This window comes from Hyaena hyaena, unplaced genomic scaffold (assembly GCF_003009895.1).
Source record: "Hyaena hyaena isolate Hyena2069 unplaced genomic scaffold, ASM300989v1 scaffold_619, whole genome shotgun sequence".
NCBI classification, from domain to species: domain Eukaryota; kingdom Metazoa; phylum Chordata; class Mammalia; order Carnivora; family Hyaenidae; genus Hyaena; species Hyaena hyaena.
The window spans coordinates 851,369-870,968 of NW_024081252.1; the positions used below are offsets into that span (position 1 = coordinate 851,369).

General features: G+C 42.2%; 1 protein-coding gene across 2 annotated transcripts in view; it reads right to left on the minus strand.

Moving 5' to 3' along the window:
• The window catches only part of GALNT10 (polypeptide N-acetylgalactosaminyltransferase 10), a 218,290-nt gene that overhangs the window by 34,304 nt on the left and 164,386 nt on the right, over positions 1 to 19,600 (minus strand). For both annotated transcript variants that reach the window (XM_039257471.1, XM_039257472.1), the window contains 2 exons: positions 7,341 to 7,526; positions 3,050 to 3,233 (listed from right to left, as the gene is read on the minus strand). In XM_039257471.1, the coding sequence (XP_039113402.1) occupies positions 3,050 to 3,233; positions 7,341 to 7,526 (370 nt within the window). The remainder of the gene's footprint in view (positions 1 to 3,049; positions 3,234 to 7,340; positions 7,527 to 19,600) is intronic.

The following is a 19,600-nucleotide window of genomic DNA, read 5'->3' on the forward strand; positions in this document are numbered from 1 at the left end:
CTCTCTCTCTCTCTCTCTCTCAGAGATAAATTTTAAAAAATTAAAAAACAAAAAAAAAAGAACAATAACACAGTTCTGAGCATCTAGTGTCTACCACTCACTTTACCGAGATCATCTCCAGCTCTCACAAAGCTCTACTAGACCCCTTTTCAGATGGAGAAACTTGAAATTCAGAAAAGCTACATAGTCTGCTCAAGGGCATGCGGTTAGTAAGTGGATGAGCTGTGGTTCCAGCCGGGATCTGCCACCCAAGCCCGTGTCCTTCAAATACCATTCTATCGCCCTGGGCCTGCAGACTGCTCTGTGCTGGCACCGTGGAGCGGTGTGCAGAAGATGACTACGATTTTTTCAGTGGTCTCTCTCCCGGGTTTTGTCCAAGTACAGTACAGAAAAGATACCTTTGGAAAGAATCAGAAGATAGAAGGATGGAGAGTCCCTCGGGAAGCATCTAGACCAGTGGCTCTCAACCGAGGCCACACATTAGCATCACTGGGGGGGGCTTTAAAGAACTTTGATGCTTAGAACCCATCCCAGACTCTTGTGTGACTGGTCTTGGGGTGGGGGTGGGGACTGCCCTGGTGGGTTTTGTTTGTTTGTTTTTACAAACTCCCCAGGTGATGCCAATGTGCGGCCAGGGTTGAGAGCCACTGCTCCAGGGCAGGTCCAACGCCTTCAATATCCAGGTGAGACGACTGAGGCCCCAGAGGGTGGGGTGGAGGGGACCTACTGGGGCCTCTGCTACTAAGCAGCCACATGACCTGGACTGAGCCTCTCCTCATCTTGCAATGAGGAAGATGAATGTGCCAAGACCCATCCTTAATACACATTTCAAATGTAAGGCCCATGAGTCAGCGTATGGTACTGGTCCAAACCAAAAGGGGTTCTGGTTACCCTGAAAATTCTGTTTTCTGCAGTAACCCATTTTGACCTCAGCCTCTGCCATGTGTCGTCTTGGGCGAGTCTCATGTCCTCTCTGAGCCACAGGGTCTGTGTCAGTCAAAGGTGGAGAATTCTACCTACACCCTGGGGCGCTGTTTTGAGGATCGGGTGCAGTAATGTCAGCTGTGACTGCTCAGCTCAGATGTTAGTTACTCCTCTTATTAGTGTTACTCTCCAAGAACTCGGGGCAACTGGGAATTGCCTTGGGCATATGGAGGGTGCTGCCTGAATGATGTGGTCTTGGGTTCCAATAGCAGTGGTTGACCATGTTTAGGATACCGGAGGTCAGGATAAGAACACAAACGTCTGACCTGCTCAAGAGGAATGGGGCTCCACCCATGCCCTCTGCTCTCAGCTCATGCTACTCCCTTGCCACCAAGTATGGCCTCTTCCTCCCTCGGAGCCCTCCCTTGGGCCCATAGCAGTAGGGGCTCCCCTCAGGAACACCCTTCTCAGTGGGGGAGTGTGAGGCACAGGGGAGCTGGAGTTCACTGGGGTTAAACTGTGGTTAGGGAGGTGTGGTAACCAAGCCCCTTCAAAGAAGCCAATGCCTAATTCCTGGAACTTGGGAATATGTCACCTTACACTTACAATTAAGTGAAGGATCTAAGATAGGGAGATTGTCCCAGTGGGCCCAGTGTACTCCCAGGGGTCCTCACACGTGAAAGAAGGAGGCAGGAGGGTCAGGGTTACAGAAGGAGATGTGATGATGAAAGCAGGAGCCGCGGACACAGTTGGGGGAGAGGAGGTAGGAGGAGGAGGGGGAGTGATGGCAGAAGGAAGGAGAGGGAGACTTGGACATGTTAGGCTGCTGGCTTTGAAGACAGAGAAAGTGGGATACCTGGATGTCTCAGTTAAACGTCCCACTTTGGCTCACGTTGTGAATTCGCAGTTCCTAAGTTTAAGCCCTACGTCAGGCTCTGTGCTAATAACTCAGATGGAGCCTGCTTTGGATTCTGTGTCTCCCTCTCTTTGCCCCTCCCCCTCTCACGCTCTGTCTCTCTGTCTTTCTGTTTCTCCCTCTCTCTCAAAAAAATGAATACTTGAAAAAAAAATTTTTTTTTGAAGATGGAGAAAGGAGCCACGAGCCAAAGAATGTGGGCAGCCTCTAGAAGCTGGAAAGAACAAGCCAACAGACTCTTCCCTAGAGCCTGCCCTACACCATGACTTTAGCTCAGTTAGACTCCTTTTCAGAATTCTGACCTCAAGAACTTTAAGAGAATAAATCTGTGTTGTTTTAATAAGTCAGTGAATTTTGAGTAATTCATAATTAGGAAACTAATACAGCAGAAGGCTGGACTTTGGCTTTGTACCCAAAGGTCTTTCCACAGCTCAAGGAAGGGGGCCAGAATGGCTCACAGGGCAGCACAGGAGGGGCACCAGAGACATGGGCTCTGATTCTGGGCTGGCCATCGACTCACTGTGTAAGTTAGCTCCCCCCTGTCCTGGGGCTACGGTCTCCCCATCTGCCAGGGACTGGAGTCCATTACCTGTAGGTCCCCCCAGCTTTCACATTCTAGGATGTTTCGGGTCCACCCCACACTGACCGTGGGACAGGCTGCTATTTCCTAACACTTCCAAGAGGGCCTAACTGAATGCCGAGACACTGGCGCCAGGGGCAGACAGACCTGCACGTGCGTCCAGCCTTTACCGCTTCATAGTTGTGAGACCTGGAAAAGTTGCTTAACCTCCTAGAGCCTTGGTGTCCTCATGTGGGAAATATGGATAATAATTTTTACTACATATGGCTGTTGGGGGTTAAAAAGGATCAGCATGTAATATGCTCAGCACTGTGCGTGGCCTCTAGAAAGTGTTCGTAAGTGGTGGTGGTGGTGATGCTGGTCTTGCTGACGACTGGGTGCTAGGCTTGAGGGAGACAGCAACCATGTTCACCCCCCGCTGGCAGTCCCTCTGCACAGAGGTGGCCAGCTGGGATGTCCCTGAGCTGAGCGCTGTGACATGCTGGGAGGGGCTGTGCTTCTGGTAGGGAATGTTTATCCAGGTTCCCCTGCACTGGCACTTTAGGGGAAGATGGCAGTCACAAGTTGGGTGTGTTGGCAAGGGGTCACTAGGTTAGCCACTGGGACCAGCCAAGGTCACTCGTACTTACTCAAATGGGTCGCTTGGGTCAGCTTTCTGCAGTTCTGGAGGTATTGGGATCCGCTTATAGTACATCTCCCAGTCAAAGGCGCCCCGCATGGCATCCCCGGCCTGTGTTTCATACCGAAAGTCATCGTGGTCGATCACGTCAATCATTGGGCACACAATGGTCTTGCGGTTCCGGGCGATGCGGTCTGAAGAAGCCAAGAGATGCCCGTTAGGGAGGCAGGATGGGGGGAGTAGCTATGTCCACAACCCTGCTCTGCACCTTGCTTGCATTCTTAATGTGTTCCCTGAGTGATTGCTCTGAACACTCGAGTTTGAGAATCCCAAGAGCAAGGGAGAGTGCAGGCTTTAAGAAAGATGGACCAGGGCTCCCATCCCAGGCCTGTTCCCCTGAGCTACATAAATAATGCTTCTGAGCCCCGGTGCTCTCCTCTGTGAAATGGGGAGAAGAGTCTCAGCACCACAGGCTGCTATGAGTACTGGATCCAACGGTGGTTAGGGGTGTCCAGCACGGTTGCCTGTAATGGTCAGCACTGTTGCAGAAAGAGAAGTTAATTTCCTTCTGAGAAGGCTCCTGCTCTGGCCTTGTCAGGCTCTGCATTCTGAGTCCTAAACTTGACTCCCGGCCTGAAGTAGCCAGGCACCCCAGCACTCACCCCTCACAGGTCCTCAAAACTTCCCAGCTATGGTCAGTGAACAAATGGCCCTCCTTGCAAGAGAGTTCAGCTCGCTTTTTCCAACAGTCAGAACTACTGAGGAGGGCATGGACTATCCCATGAGCTCCTCATGACTGATGTGCGAGCAAGGCCTGGCAGCCCTCTGCCCTGCAGGAATGCTACAGGCTAGGTGATTCAAGATGGCAAGGGCAGTCCCTAGCCAGATGGCTTTTTATGGTCCCCTTTAAGCCAGGGAGAAGCTGATTCTGTAAAATGCACTCTACCCACCGAACCAACCAGAATTTTAAGCTTTGGTTTGCTCTGTTCTTCAGTGTTCCTTCTGCCAAGAAGCTGTGGCTGCAGCTTGGGGGTGCCAGTGATAGATGGGCAAGTGGTCTGTGTTGGGGTGCCTGGCTGCTTGGGCCAGCAGTCCAGTTCAAGGCTGGGAATGTAAAGTCTGGTAGGGCCAGTGTAGGCTGGGAGCTGCCTGGTGCGGGCTCAGGCTTCATCAAGTACTTTTTTCTTCTGAGAGAGAGCAGCATTTTTGCCCTTTTCTAAATTGCAAGACACAATTCATAGATGGGTCATTAAATTGATTGAGTGTGTGTGTGTGTGTGTGTGTGTGTGTGTGTGTGTAATGAACCAAAAAAGAATACTGAGTGTCAGGGTGCATTCCACCTGATAAGAAAAAGTATTTTTTCAAGAAACGGGTTTCCGTTATATTGCATGGGTATGTATCTGCATATTGGATTGAGATGTCCAATGTATTTCTAACTGTGGCACATAGTTTTAACAAAGCCTGAGAAGGGCTGCTTTCAGCAGTGTGTCCTCTGGGCTACCAGGGCTCGATGTACCCATGATGTATTTAAAAAACACCTGCCCCAGGTGCACTGACTAGAATCTCTGGGGGTGGAGCTTGCAACTGCCTTGCAAACAGGCTCCCTAGGGATTCCTAATGAAGTCGAAGAAACTTCTCCAGGGAAAGATCTAGAGAGGTGCCTCCCTTCCAAATTATTCATGGCCATGCAGGGGATCTCACTTCTGGAGAGGCTCTGGGCCTGCGGCAGGCTGGCTGAAAATGGGAGGTGGGAGGGGTCAAGGCTTAGCATCAGAGAGCCAGCATTCCAGGGTGCTGCACTCACCTGGGGACAGATTGCTCAGGTCCCAACCCTGGTTTTGTCACCCACAAGCAGTATAACCTTGACAAAGGTTATCTGATGCCTCCGAAACTTAGCTTCCTTGCCGACAAAATGAAGGAAAACAGCACCTGTCTTGTGGGGTTCCTGTGAAGACCAAGTGGGACAGTGGGGCCCAGGTGCTTAGCCCAGCCTCTCGCACATTCACACATCTCATTAGTGCTGCGCGGACATTGCTGTGAGCAGGATTGCTGAAAGAAGCTCAGAAGCTCAGCATTTCCCTCATTCTCTTTGGTCTTTAGTTTTCTCATTTGTTCTATGTGGATAATAACGTCTGGCCTGTCTGCATTCCCACTAACTGTCAAATTCAAATGTGGCTGTGGCCTAAAAAGCTAACGGACTAGCAGAGCTGTGATGATGATGATGATGATGATGATGATGATGATGATGATGATGGTGGTGGTGGTGGTGGTGATGGTGGCGGCAGCAGTGAGGATCAAGAGTGGCTTTCCTTTGGGAGGCTGAATCCTTCTCAGGCTCAGGAATGCCTCATCTCCCCAGAAGGCAGAGAGAGCTGTGCATGGAGGTGTTAATGGTTTAGAGACAAAAGCCCTGATGCACTCTGTCGGCTGCTCATGTTAACAGGGACAGACGTTTACATCTATAACATTGGTTCACATTCCTATTGGAAAAATAAAAAATAAAAAGAGGGAGAATGTTTCCTCCATGTATTCTGCAGATTATGAAAATTAAGCTCATATATTTCCATAGAAACAGAGTTAAGGGCTATTTAGACTCCAAGCTCAGCTTCCTGCCCCACCACTTCATTCTCTTTATGAGTCACTGAATGACCCAACAAATGGGTTGTTTCCTCAGCACTATAAATTAGGTGATTTATGGTCACACTTTTTTCTCTCTTTTTCTTTTTTAGTAATGAGAGGCAGATGCAGAGATCTCTTGGTTTAATTAGATAAAGAGTTTACCAGAAAGTGTAGGTTATATCCTTTTCCTAACCCAGCAGGATCCTGGACCCTTGGGGTCAGAAGAGTATAATTTAATACTGAAGTTCCATGCTGATCTGTGTTAGAGAATGAATGTGCTGGATTATCCGATTAAGCCGTGCAGGTTTTGCTTTCTGTTCTCAGCTCTGCCTGATGGCCCAACCAGTGCTCCTCCAAGTGTGGTCCCTGGATCAGCAGCTGGCACCAGGTTAGCTGGTTAGAAATGCAGCTGCTCAGGGGTGTCTGGGTGGCTCAGTCGGTTAAGCGTCTGACTTCAGCTTAGGGCATGATCTCAAGGTTCGTGGGTTCGAGCCCCACATCGGGCTCTGTGCTGACAGCTAGTTCAGAGCCTGGGGCCTGCTTCGGATTCTGTGTCTCCCTCTCTCTCTGACCTTTCCCTGCTCATGCTGTCTCTCTCTCTCTCTCTCAAAAATAAATAAAATATTAAAAAAAAAAAAAAGCAGCTGCTCAGGCCCTACCCCAGACCTCTTCAATCAAACTCTGGGGTGGGGTCAGCACTTTCTATTTTAGTGAGTCTTCCAGGTGATTCTGCCATAGGCTCATTCTGGCCATGAACTACAGTCTTCTTTGCTTCCTGAGCTTTCTGTTACAGAGAGCGTACCTACTCATTTGTGAGTTTTATTTTTCTCCCTGGATTGATAACTATTTTCCAATCTGTCTCTGGCCTGTCCCTCACCTGATTCCCAGGCTTAATGTCCCATTAAGGGGGACATTTCTTCTTTGATGTCCGCCTGTTAGCACCAGCTCATCGCCTTCCACAAATCTGAACTCTGTAGAATTTAGACCTGCTTCTTCAGCCAGTTATGAGGCACCTCACTGCCCAGCATCCAATCCTCATCTCCCTTCTGTCCATGTGGCTGTGCTGGATGACGCCTGGATCACGCTGCCCTGTCCACAGCCCTTTCCTGATAGCTGTTGGAAACTCTCCAGAGAGGAAATGAATTTAGGGAGGTAGTGTGAGTTCTGAGAGTAGACAGACTTTGGGGCCAGAGATGGTGACTTTGACACTTGTGACCCAAGGGAACAATATTGAGTCACTCAGTATCTCCAAACCTGGTTTCTTCTACTATGAGAATGGGGACAGTTTTGACCTGGCATGGTTTTGTGAGGACTGGAGATAACGTTTACAACTTTCCTGGCTCGGTAGCAGGGCACTGAATGCTAACTATTCTAAGTTGCTAGGCTAATGTCCCTCCACAATGTAGCTCCTACAGTAGAGAGCCTTGACTGGCTTTCCAATAAAATTTCAACTAATCTGGAAGAGACAATCATACAACTAGACATTAGTATGCTGCTGTATGACTTTGGGCAAGTCACTTCCTCTCTCAGCTTCCTTCTCTGTAAAATGAAGGTCTCTGAGCAGTCCTGAATCCCTCGTGGCACCTGGCATTGGCTGGCAGCATCTCAAGCAGTCAAGAGAACCCTTGTGGATGACCCCTGCAGAAGGCTGGGGCCTACCTTGCCTTGGGAGGGTTGCTTACCGAGCAAGGGGGGGAGCCAGTTGACATTGGCTTCACAGTGTGAGTCTAAGAATGTGATGACATCCCCGGTTGCTGCAGAGGCCCCCAGCATCCGGGTCCTTATTAGCCCTTCCCGTTTCTTGGTTCGAAGAATCCTCACACTGGGGAAGAGGGCCATGTAGTCTTCAAGTGGCTTCTTCAGGTGTTCTGTGAGAGAGATAGAAGAAGACAGAGGGACAGATGGGTTAGAACAGCTGTTTAGTAATCACTCTCATGACTGCTCCCTTATGTGTGCACTGTATTTTATAGCTTAGACACAGCTTTCCCCACACAATGCCTCATGAGACCTTTCAGATATGGCCAAGAAGGGCAGGGACCACCACTTGCATGCTGGACTCTGAAGCTCAGAGAAGTCCAGGGATAGTGCCAGACCTGGAACACACAGAGATCATCTGCATGAGGGTGTGGGCAGTCGTGGTTTATGCTGAGACCTATTCCCTCATTTTGTAGAAATAATATTCTGATTTTTCTTTGTGAAACTGCCCCTCCCATCTTCAGTCCATCACACTTTGGTGGGGCTCACCCCATCCCCTGGATCCAAGGGAAAGGAACAGGTAGGATGGGCCTGACCAATGAGGGCATTCCATTTCCTTGTCTACAGTGATGGTTCAGGGATGGCCATGTGACCAGAGTTGATCCACATAATGAATCCTGAGAATTTTTTTTTTCAGAACTACTTAAAACTAGGCCTTTTCTTCTCATTAGAGTTGCTAAGTTGGCTGGCCATAAATCTGGAGCTCATGGTGACATCTTTGGCAAATGAGGTGATGAGAAGTAGGGGAGGGAGACTTCTGCTGAGAATGAAGTAAACATGTAAGAAGAGTCAAGAGATGGAAATTATTCTGATGGCATTTTGATTCCCCAGATCCCTCTTGCCTAAAGCAGATAGACTCCTAGATGTTCTTACTGCACACAAAACAAATTCCTCTTCTTGCTTATTCTAATGTGGGTTGGGTTTCTACCCTGTGCCTGGTAAAGTTGTTCTGAATAAATCTCAAAAATTGTCTCCATTTGCTAAAAAAGTCCCAGCCTTAACACTAGTGTCTCTTGATTTTAATCAGGGTCAGGGCACTTCAAGAAAAATCTAGTATGGTTACAAAAAAGCCCTAAAGTTTATATTACACTTAATGATGAAATAGTGAATGCTTTTATTCAATGATCAGGATAAAGGCTGTACTCTCTCTCACCACTTCAATTCAGCATTGTACTAGAACTCCTAGCCAGTGCAATTGGCAAGACAAAGAAATAAAGGCATAAAGATTGGAAATAAAAAGGTAACAGTATCTTTAATTGTAGATGACATGATTATTTACATAGAAAAATCCTAAGAAATCTACAACGAAGCTAGCAAGATTTCAGGATACAGGTTTAAATGTTGATTTAAAAATTAATTGTATTTCTAAGTACTGGCAGATAAAAAAAGCAATTGGAAAATGCAATTTAAAATAGTAAGCATACCATTTGCAATTTAACAAAAGAAGTAAAATCTGTTTGCTTTGAAAACTGCAAAACATTATTGAAAAATATTAAAGACTAAAATACATGTAAAGATAGTCTGTGTTCATGAATTGGATGAATTAACATTGTTGATGCCAATACCTCCTATGTTGATCTACAGATTCAATGAGATCAAAATCACAGCTGACCTCTTTGCAAAAATTATCAATGATAAGCTGATCCTAAAATTTATGGAAGAGATCAAGGGATCTAGGATAGCTAAAAAATCTTTTGATTACTTACACACGAACAATTATAGCAACACTATTCACAATAACCAAACAGTGGAAATAACAAGCTTCCATCGTTTCATGAATGGATAAACAACTATGAAATATATTCATACAATGGAATATTAATCACAAAAAGCAATGAAGTACTGATACATGGAACAATGCAGATGAACTTCCAAACATTACACCAGGTAAAAGATGCCAGCCACAAAGGTCACATGTTGTATCATTCTACTTGTATAAAATTCCAGAATAGGTAAATTTATAGAGACAACAAACAAATTAATGATTACCAAAGACTGGGGTAGAGAGAGATGAGGAGTAACTACTCAATGGGTATGGTGTTTTGTTTCCTTTAGGAGTGATAAAACATTCTGGAACCAAGTGATGGTTGCATAACATTGTGAATGTACTAAATGCCAGTAAATTGTATACTTTAACACAGTACTGCATACGTTAACATGGTTAATTCTTATGTTATGTGGATTTTACCTCAATAAAAAAGATGGGTAAAAGATCTGAATATGCACTTCTCCAAAGGAGATATACAAACGACCAATGAACACATAAAAGGATGTTCAACATCCTTAGTCACCAGGGAAATGCAAATCAACACAATGAGATACTACTTCACATCCACTAGGGATGGCTATAATGCACAAGTCTGATAGAAAGTGTTGACGAGGACGTGGAGGATAAGAATCTCCATATACTGTTGGTGGAACTGTAAAATGGTGTAGCCACTTTGGAAAACAGTCTGGCAGTTCCTCAGTTAAGCACAGTTACCATATTACCCAGCAATTCCATTCCTAGGTATATACCCAAGAGAAATGAAAACACACATCCACCCAAAAATTTGCACAATGTTCATAGCAGCAATATTCAAAATAGCTCCATATTGAAAACCATCCAAATATCCATTAACTGATGAATGAATAAACAAAATGTAGTATAACCACACAATGGATTTTATTATTCCATAATAAAAAAGGAAAGAACGATTGCAACAATATGGATGAACCTGAAAACAGTACACTGTGTTTAAGAAGTCAGACACATAAGACTAGGTATTATATGATTCTGTCTATATGAAATTTCTAGAAAGATAAAATTACAGGGACAGAAAGGAAGTCAGCAGTTGTCTAGAGCTGGGTTGAGAGTGGGGACTGATTACAAACAGGCACAAGGGAACTTTCTGGAGTGACGGAAATATTCTAAAACTAGATTATAGTGATAGTTTTACAACTGTATGAATTGACCTAAGAACATACTAAACTGCAAGCTTAAAATGAGTGATTTTTATATTATGTAAATTATACTTGAATAAGGCTGTTAAATTAAAAAGAATTTTAATTTAACATTTTTAATATTAAATTATTTAAATTATTAAAATACATAAATTAAAGAACAATTGGAAAGTACAATAAAAATACCATTTATAATAGCTTCATATAGATAGAGACCCAAATAAATGGAGAGATAAATCATACATATTGACTGGAAGACTCCATATTGTTAGAGTCAATTCTCCTCAAATTCGTCTACAGATTCAACATAATCCCAATAAAATCACAGCAGGTTTTGAAATTGACAACTTTCAAAGAACCTAAACTAGTGAAAACAAAAACAATCTTGAAAAAGAGCAAAGTTGGAAGACTCACTGATTTCAAAATTTATTACAGTCAGAATAATCAAAACAATGTAATACTGGCAAGAAATAATCAATAGAACAGAATAGAGAGGCCAGAGATATTCCTACATATACGTCATTGATTGACTGGTTTTTGACAAGGGCACTAAGGTAAATTCAATGAGAATATAAAAGAAATTTTAAAATGTGAAACAAAACAAATGAGCAAAAGGAAAAAAAGAGAGAAAGACAAACCAAGAAACAGGTTTAATTACAGAGAACAAACAGATGGTTACCAGACGGGAGATGGTGGGAAGATGGGTAAAACAGGTGACAGGGACCAAGAGAACACTGGGGGCACTTGGGTGGCTTAGTTGGTTAAGCCTCCAACTCTTGATTTTGGCTTTGGTCACAATCTCATGGTTAGTGGGTTTGAGCCTCCCTGTTGGGCTTTATGCTGATAGTGCAAAGGCTGCTTGGGATTCTCTCTCTTCCTCTTTCTTTCTCTCAAAATACATAAATATTAAAGTAAAGAGGGCACTTGTGATGATCACTGAGTAATGTACATAATAGCTGAATTTATGTTGTACACCTAAAATTAACATAACACTGTATGCTAACTATACTGGAACAGAAATAAAAAAACTTGAAAAAATAAAACATGAGCTAGCATAACTGGATAAACACATGAAAAAAAGATGAACCTCAACCCCTATCTCCTACCATACACAAAAGATAATTTTAGATGGATAGCAGATTTATATATAAAGGCTAAAGCTATAAGGTTTCTTGAAGAAAAGATAGGAGATTATTGTGAACTTGGGGTAGGAAAAGATTTCTTAAGACATAAAAAGCACTAACCCATAAAAGGAAAAAATGATAAATTGGACTTGATTAAGAACTTGCTCTTCAAACTTTGCTCATCAAAACACATCAAAGCCATCAGTAAGAAAATGACAAGGCAGGCAACAGTCTGGGAGAAAATATTCACAATACATGAATCTGACAAAGGATTTGTATACAGAATATGTAATGAATTCCAACGAAGTCAATAATAAACAGATGACCAATTTAAAACTGGGCAAAAACTTTGAAATATTTTTACAAAAATACATTTCACAAAAGAATTTATATACATATAGCCAACAAGCATATGAAAAGATGTGACCCAAATTAAAACCCTGAGATGCCATTAGCTATACGTTCCCCAGGGAGGGGTGTTAAGATGGTGCAGGAGTAGGGGGACCTTAGGCCTACCTCATCCTTCGAATACAGCTGGATAAATGTCAAATCATTCTGAACACTCAAGAAATCAATCTAAGAGAAGAAAACCACAAGTCTACCACAAGTAGAAAAACAACTACCTTGTGGAAGCTTCTTTTAACAAGCAGACCAAAACACACCTAGATGTAGCTTTTATTTTTCTTTTCTGGACAAAATGACCAGATGGAGGAATTCACCCCAAAAGAAAGAATAGGAAGTTAGGGCATGTGGGTGGCTCAGTCAGCTAAGCAACCAACTTAGACCCAGGACATGATCTCACAGCTCATGAGTTTGAGCCCTGCGTTGGACTCTGTGCTGACAGCTCAGAGCCTGGAGCCTGCTTTGGATTCTCTGCCCCTCCCCCACTAGCTCTCACTCTCTCTCTCTCAAAATAAATAAACATTAAGAAAAGAGAGAATAGTTCATAGCAGCACTCTCAACAATAGCTAAAACATGGAAAGAGCCTAAGTATCCATCAACAGACGAATGGATCAAGAAGATGTGGTTTATCTATACCATGGAATACTACATGGCAATGAGAAACAATGAAATCTGGCCACGTGTAGCAACATGGATGGACCTTGAGGGTGTTATGCTGAGCGAAATAAGTCAGGCAGAGAAGGACAAATACCATATGTTTGCATGTATAGGAGGATTAGGAGGAACTTGACGGAGGAACAAGGGGGAGAAGAAGGGGGGAAATGGTGGGGGAAAGGGAGAGAGACAAACCATGAGAGACTCTTGAATGCTGACAAAAACTGAGGACTGATGGATGTGGGGGGGAGGAGGGATGGGCATGGAGGAGGACATTTGTGGGGATGAGCACTGGGTGTTATGTGGAAACTAATTTGACAATAAACTATTTGTAAAAAAAAGAAAAGAGAGAGAGAATAGGAAGGAGAAGTAATAGCCAGGGATTTAATCAATACAGATAGAAGTAAGATGTCTGAACTAGAAATTCAAACAATTATAAGGATACTAGCTGGGCCTGAAAAAAGCATAGAAGACATGAGAGAATTCCTTAAAATAATTTTTAGTTCTTTTAAATAAAATAACTAAAAACTAGTCAGGCCAAAATTTAAAACTATAACCAAGATGCAAATCCAAATGGATGCCATAACAATGAGGATGAACAAAGCAGAGGAGCGAATTTGTGATAAGGAAGAAAAAAATTATGAAAAATAATGAAGTTGAAAAGAAGAGGGAAAGAAAGGTAATGAATCCCAAAGGTAGACTTAGAGAACTCAGTGACTTCTTAAAATGCAATAACATTTGCATCACAGGAGTTCCAGAAGATAAAGAAAGAGAAAAAGGGGCAGAAGGTTTATTTTAGCAAATTACAGCTGAAAACTTCCCTAACCTAGAGAAGGATACAGACATTGAAATCCAAGAAGTCCCATGAAATTCAACAAAAGCTGGCCATACGACCTAGACATATCATTGTCAAATTCATAAAATACAGACAAGGAAAGAATCCTGAAAGCAGCAAGGGGAAAAAAGTCCTTAACCTACAAGGGAAGGCAGATCAGGTTTGCAGCAGATCTGTCCGCAGAAACTTGGCAGGCCAGAAGGGAATGGTAGGGTATATTCAATGTGCTGAGTGGCAGAAATAACAGCCAAGAGTACTTTATCCAGCAAGGCTGTCATTGAGAATAGAAGGAGAGATAAAATGTTTCCCAGACAAACAAAAACTAAAGGAGTCTGTGACACTAAACCAGCCCTGCAAAAAATATTAGAGGGGACTATTTGGGGAAAAAAAGACCAAAAGCAATGAAGACTAGAAAGGAACAGAGAACATAACCAGAAATACCAATTTTACAGGTAACACAATAGTAGTAAATTCATATCTTCAATAATTATCTTACTAATAATCCATTAGTAAATGGACTAAATGATCCAGTCAAAAGACAAAGGGTATCAGAATGGATTAAAAAAAAAACAAGACCCATCTATATGCTGTGTAGGAGACTCATTTTAGAACTAAAGACACCTGCAGATTGAAAGTAAGGGGATGGAATGCTGGAGTAGCCATACTTATGTCAGACAAACTAGATTTTAAAACAAAAACGGTAACAAGAGATGAAGAAATCCATTACATCATAATTAAGGGGTCTATCTATCAAGAAGACCTAACAATTGTAAATTCTTACGTCCCCAACTTGGTAGCCACCAAATATATAAATCAGTTAAAAAATAAACATAAAGAAACTCATTGATAATAATACTATAATAGTAGGGGACTGTAACACTCCACTTACAGTAATGGACAGATCATCTAACCAGAAAATCAACAAGGAAACAATAGCTTTGAATGACATACTGGACTAAATGGACTTAACAGATGTATTAAGAGAACATTTCATAGTAAAGCAGCAGAATACACATTCGTTTTGAGTGCACATGGAACGTTCTTCAGAACAGAGCACATACTGGGTCAGAAATCAGCTCTCAACAAGTACAAAAAGATGGAGATCATACCATGCATATTTTCACACCACAATGCCATGAAACGTGAAGTCAGCCACAAGAAAAAATTTGGAAAGACCACAAATACATGGAGGATAAAGAACATCCTACTAAAGAATTAATGTTAATCAGAAAATTAAAGAAGAAATAAAAAAGTACACGGAAGGCTGTAAAAATGAAAACATGACAGTCCAAAATCTTTGGGATGCAGCAAAGGCAGTCCTAAGAGGGAAGTATATTACAATATAGGCCTACCTCAAGAAGCAAGAAAAGTCTTAAATACAAAGCCTAACCTTACACCTAAAGGAGTTGGAAAAGGAAAAGCAAATAAAGCCTAAAGCAAGCAAAAGAAGGTAAATGATAAAGTTTAGAGAAGAAATAAATGATAGAGAAACAAACAAAAAACCAGTAGAACAGATCAAAAAAACTAAGAGCTGGTTTCTTGAAAGAATTAATAAAATTGATAAACCTCTAGCCGACTTATCAAAAAGAAAAAAGAAAATATCCAAGTAAATAAAATCATGAATAAAAGAGGAGGGATCACAACCAACACCACAGAAATACAAATAATCATAGATTATTATGAAAAATTATATGCCAACAAACTGGGCAATATGGAAGAAATGGACAAATTACTACAAAGATAGAAACTACCAAAACTGAAACAGAAAGAAATAGAAAATTTGAATAGACCCATAACAAGCAAAGAAATTGAATCCGTAATCAAAAATCTTTCAACAAAAGTCCATGGCAGATGGCTTCTCAGGGGAATTATACCAAACATTTAAAGAAGAGTTAATACCTATCCTTCTCAAATTGTTCCAAAAAATAGAAGTGGAAGGAAAACTCCCAAATTCCTTCTATGAGGCTAGCGTTACCTTCATTCCAAAACCAGACTAAAAAGGAGAATTACAGAACAATATCCCTGATGAAAATGGATGCAAAAATCCTCAACAAAATAGTAGCAAATTGAATCCAACAGTACATGAAAAGAATTATTCACTACAATCAAGTGGGACTTATTCCTGGGCTGCAGGGGTGGTTCAATATTCTCATATCAATTGATGTGATACACCAATTAATAAAAGAAAGGATAAAAACCATGTGATCCTCTAAATAGATATAGAAAAAGCATCTAACAAAATACAGCATCAATTCTTGATAAAAACCCTCAATAAAGTAGGGATAGATGGAACATACCTCAACGTCATGAAGGTCATATATGAAAGACCCACTGCTAATACCATCCTCAATGGGGAAACACTGAGACCTTTTCCTCTATGGTCAGGAATAAGACAGGGATGTCTCCTCTCACCACTACAATTTAAAAGTACTGGAAGTCTTAACCTCAGCAATCAGACAACAAAAAATAAATAAAAGGCATCCAAACTGGCAAGGAAGAAGTTGAACTTTCACTATCTGCAGGTGACATGATACTCTATGTAGAAAACCTGAAAGACTCCAGCAAAAATTGCTAGAACCAATACATGAATTCAGCAAAGTTGCAGGATATAAAATCAACTTACAGAAATATGTTGCATTTCTATACACTATAATGAAACAGCAGAAAAGGAAATCAAGGACTAGATCTCATTTATAATTGCACCAAAACCCATAATGTACCTAGGAATAAACCTAACCAAAGAGGTAACAGATCTATGCTCTGGGGGCACCTGGATGGCTCAGTCGGTTAAATGTCTGACTTTCTATTTTGGCTCAGGTCATGATCTCCTGGTTCATGGGTTCAAGCCCTGTGCTGGGCTCCACGCTAACAGTGGAGAGCCTGTTTGGGATTCTCTCTCTATCTGTCTCATTCTCTCTCTCTCTCTCTCTCTCTCTGTCTCCCACTCTCTCTGGCCTTCCCTGACTTACTACCCAAAGCAATCTCCATTTTAATGGAATCTCTATCAAAATACCATCAGTATTTTTCACAGAGCTAGAACAAACACTCCTAAAATTTGCATGGAACCACAAGAGACCCCAAATAGCCAAAGTAATCCTGAAAAAGAAAAGCAAAGCTGGAGGCATCATGATTCCAGACTTCAAGCTATATTACAAAGCTATAGTCATCAAGATGGTATGGTAGTAGCACAAAAACAGATCAATGGAACAGAACAGAAAACCCAGAAATGGGTCCACAACTATATGGTCAACTAATCTTTGACAAAGCAGAAAGACTATCCAGTTAAAAAAGACTGTCTTTTCAACAAATGGCACTGGGAAAAGTGAACAGCAACATGCAGAAGGATGAAACTGGACCACCTTCTTACACCAGACACACAAATAAATTCAAAATAGATGAAAGACCTAAATGTGAGACAGGAAACCATCAAAATCCTAGAGAAGAACACAGGCAGGGACCTCTTTGACCTTGGCCACAGTAATTTCTTACTAGTCATGTTGCCAGAGGCAAGGGAAACAAACACAAAAATGAATTTTTGGGACTGCAAAACGAAAAGCTTCTGCAGAGTAAAAAAAAAAGCAATCAATAAAACTAAAAGGCAACCCCTGGAATGGAGGAAGGTATTTGCAAATGACATATTGGATAAAGGATTAGTATCCAAAATCTATAAATAACTTATTAAACTTAACACCCCAAAAACAAATAATCCAGTTAAGAAATGGCCAGAAGACATGAATAGATAATTTTTCAAAGAAGGCATCCAGGTGGCTAACAGAGATATGAAAACATGCTCAACATCATATGTCATCAGGGAAAGACAAATCAAAACCACAATGAAATACCATCTCACACCTATAAGAATGTGTAAAATTAGCAACACAAGTAACAACAGGTTTTGGTGAGAATGTGGAGAAAGGGGAACCCTTCTGCACTGTTGGTGGGAACTGGTGTAGCCACTCTGGAGAACAGTATGGTGGTCCCTCAAGTTAAAAACAGAACTACTTTATGACCCAGAAACTGCACTGGTATTTACCCAAAGGATACAAAAATACAGGTTTTATGGGGTACATGCACCCCAATGTTTATAGCAGCATTATCAACAATACTCAAATTATGGAAAGAGCCCAAATGTCCATTGAGAGATGAATGGATAAAGAAGATGTGATATATTATATACAACGGAATATTACTCAGCCATTTTCATTAAAAAATAATGAAACCTTGCCATTTGCAACAATGTGGATGGAGCTAGAGTGTGTTATGCTAAGTGAATTAAGTGAGCCAGAGAAAGAGAAATACTACATGATTTCACTTATATGTGGAATTTAAGAAAAATAAACATATGGGGGGGAGAAAAAGAAAAAAGAGAGAAACAAACTGTAAGAGATTCTTAAAGACAGAGAACAAACTGAGGGTTGATGAAGGGTGAGAGGAAGGGGATGGGCTAGATAGGTGATGGGCATTAAGGAGGGTACTTGTTATGATGAGCACTGAGTATTGTATGTAAGTGATGAATCACTGAATTCTGCTCCTGAAACCAATAATGACTGTATGTTATCTAGAATTTATTTTATTAAAAAAATTTTTTAACATTTATTCATTTTTGATAGATAGAGACAAGAGTGTGAGCAGGGGAGGCGCAGAGAGAGAGGGGGAGACACAGAATCCAAAGCAGGCTCCAGGTTCTGAGCTGTTAGCACAGAGTCCAAAGCGGGGCTCGAACCCACAGACTACAAGATCATGACCTGAGCTGAAGTTGGACACTTAACCAACTGAGCCACCCAGGTGCCCCTATTTTTATTTTTAAAAATTACTTACTTATTTTTATTTGAGAGAGAGAGAGCGAGAGAGCAAGTGCATGTGTGTGCAAGTGGGAGAGGGGCAGAAGGAAAGACAGAATCTTAAGCGGGCTGCTTGTTCATCATGGAGCCCAATGTGGGGCTTGACTTCAGGGCTCTGACATCATGACCTGAGGTGAAATCAAGCGTCAGACACTTAACTGACTGAAGCATCCAGGTGCCTGAACTAATCAGAAATTAAATAAAAATTTGAAAAGAAAAAAAATGCCATCAACAAAACAAAACAAAATTAAAAACTACATTCCCCAGAATGACAAAAAGTAAAAACAGGAACAATACCAGGTATTGGGGAAGAGATGAGCAATTGGAACGCACTCCTTGCTGGAAGGAATATGAAGTATACAACCACTTTGAGAAGCTGCTTCTTACAAAGGTAAACAGGCAACTGTCCTATGTCCAGCAATTCCACTCATAGGTATTTACCCAAAAGAAACAGAAACATTCACCCAGAAAAACAATGAGAATGCTTCACAGTGTTTTTATTCATAATACTATCAATTAGAAACAACTTAAATGTCAGCAACAGGTGAAGGGATAAACAAATCGTGGTAGAGTTGTACAACAGACTCCCTACAGAGCAACAAAAGGAGCAAACTGGTGTATCCAACCACATGGATGATTGCAAATTATTATATTGAACCAAAGAAGCCAGACACAAAAAATAACTTAGTGTATGATCCATTTGAAGTTCTTCAACAGCCAAAATAATATTCTCTGTCTCAGTTGGGAAGATTGGAACTGAAAATTAGGACAACTGGGCTGTGCTCTCATGTCTGGCACAGTGGGCTCACCCTTGATCTCCTCTGGGCCTTGGTGCTATCCCTGAATCAGGGTTTGGACCAGGGCCTGGGACCCTGGCCTCATGGAAGCCCAGTTAGCACATGACCAGAGCTATCATGTGATCACTTTCCTAACCCAGGCTCCAAATCCTGCTCTGAATTCACTGCATGGGGGGTTATAGCTGGAAGGGCCCTCCTAAATCAGGGGCACAGTCAAATCACCTGGTGAGCTGGCTGTCAATGCAGCTGCACTGGGCATCCATCATCCCAGGGGACTGTGACCTGCTAAGCCTGGGGTAGCATCCAGTGTCTTTAGCTTCACTTGACCCACAAGAGATTCTGATGCACAGCCAGGCCTGGAAACCACTAGAATAGTTCCATTTCTTTATTTTATAGACAGAACAGCAGGGCTGGGTTTCAAACCAGGGTCCCCAGGTTATTTTTCTAACCCTGTATAGAAATGAATCACTTTTGGGGCGCCTGGGTGGCTTAGTCGGTTAAGCGTCCGACTTTCGCTTGGGTCATGATCTCGCGGTTCGTGGGTTCGAGCCCCGCGTCGGGCTCTGTGCTGACTGCCAGCTCAGAGCCTGG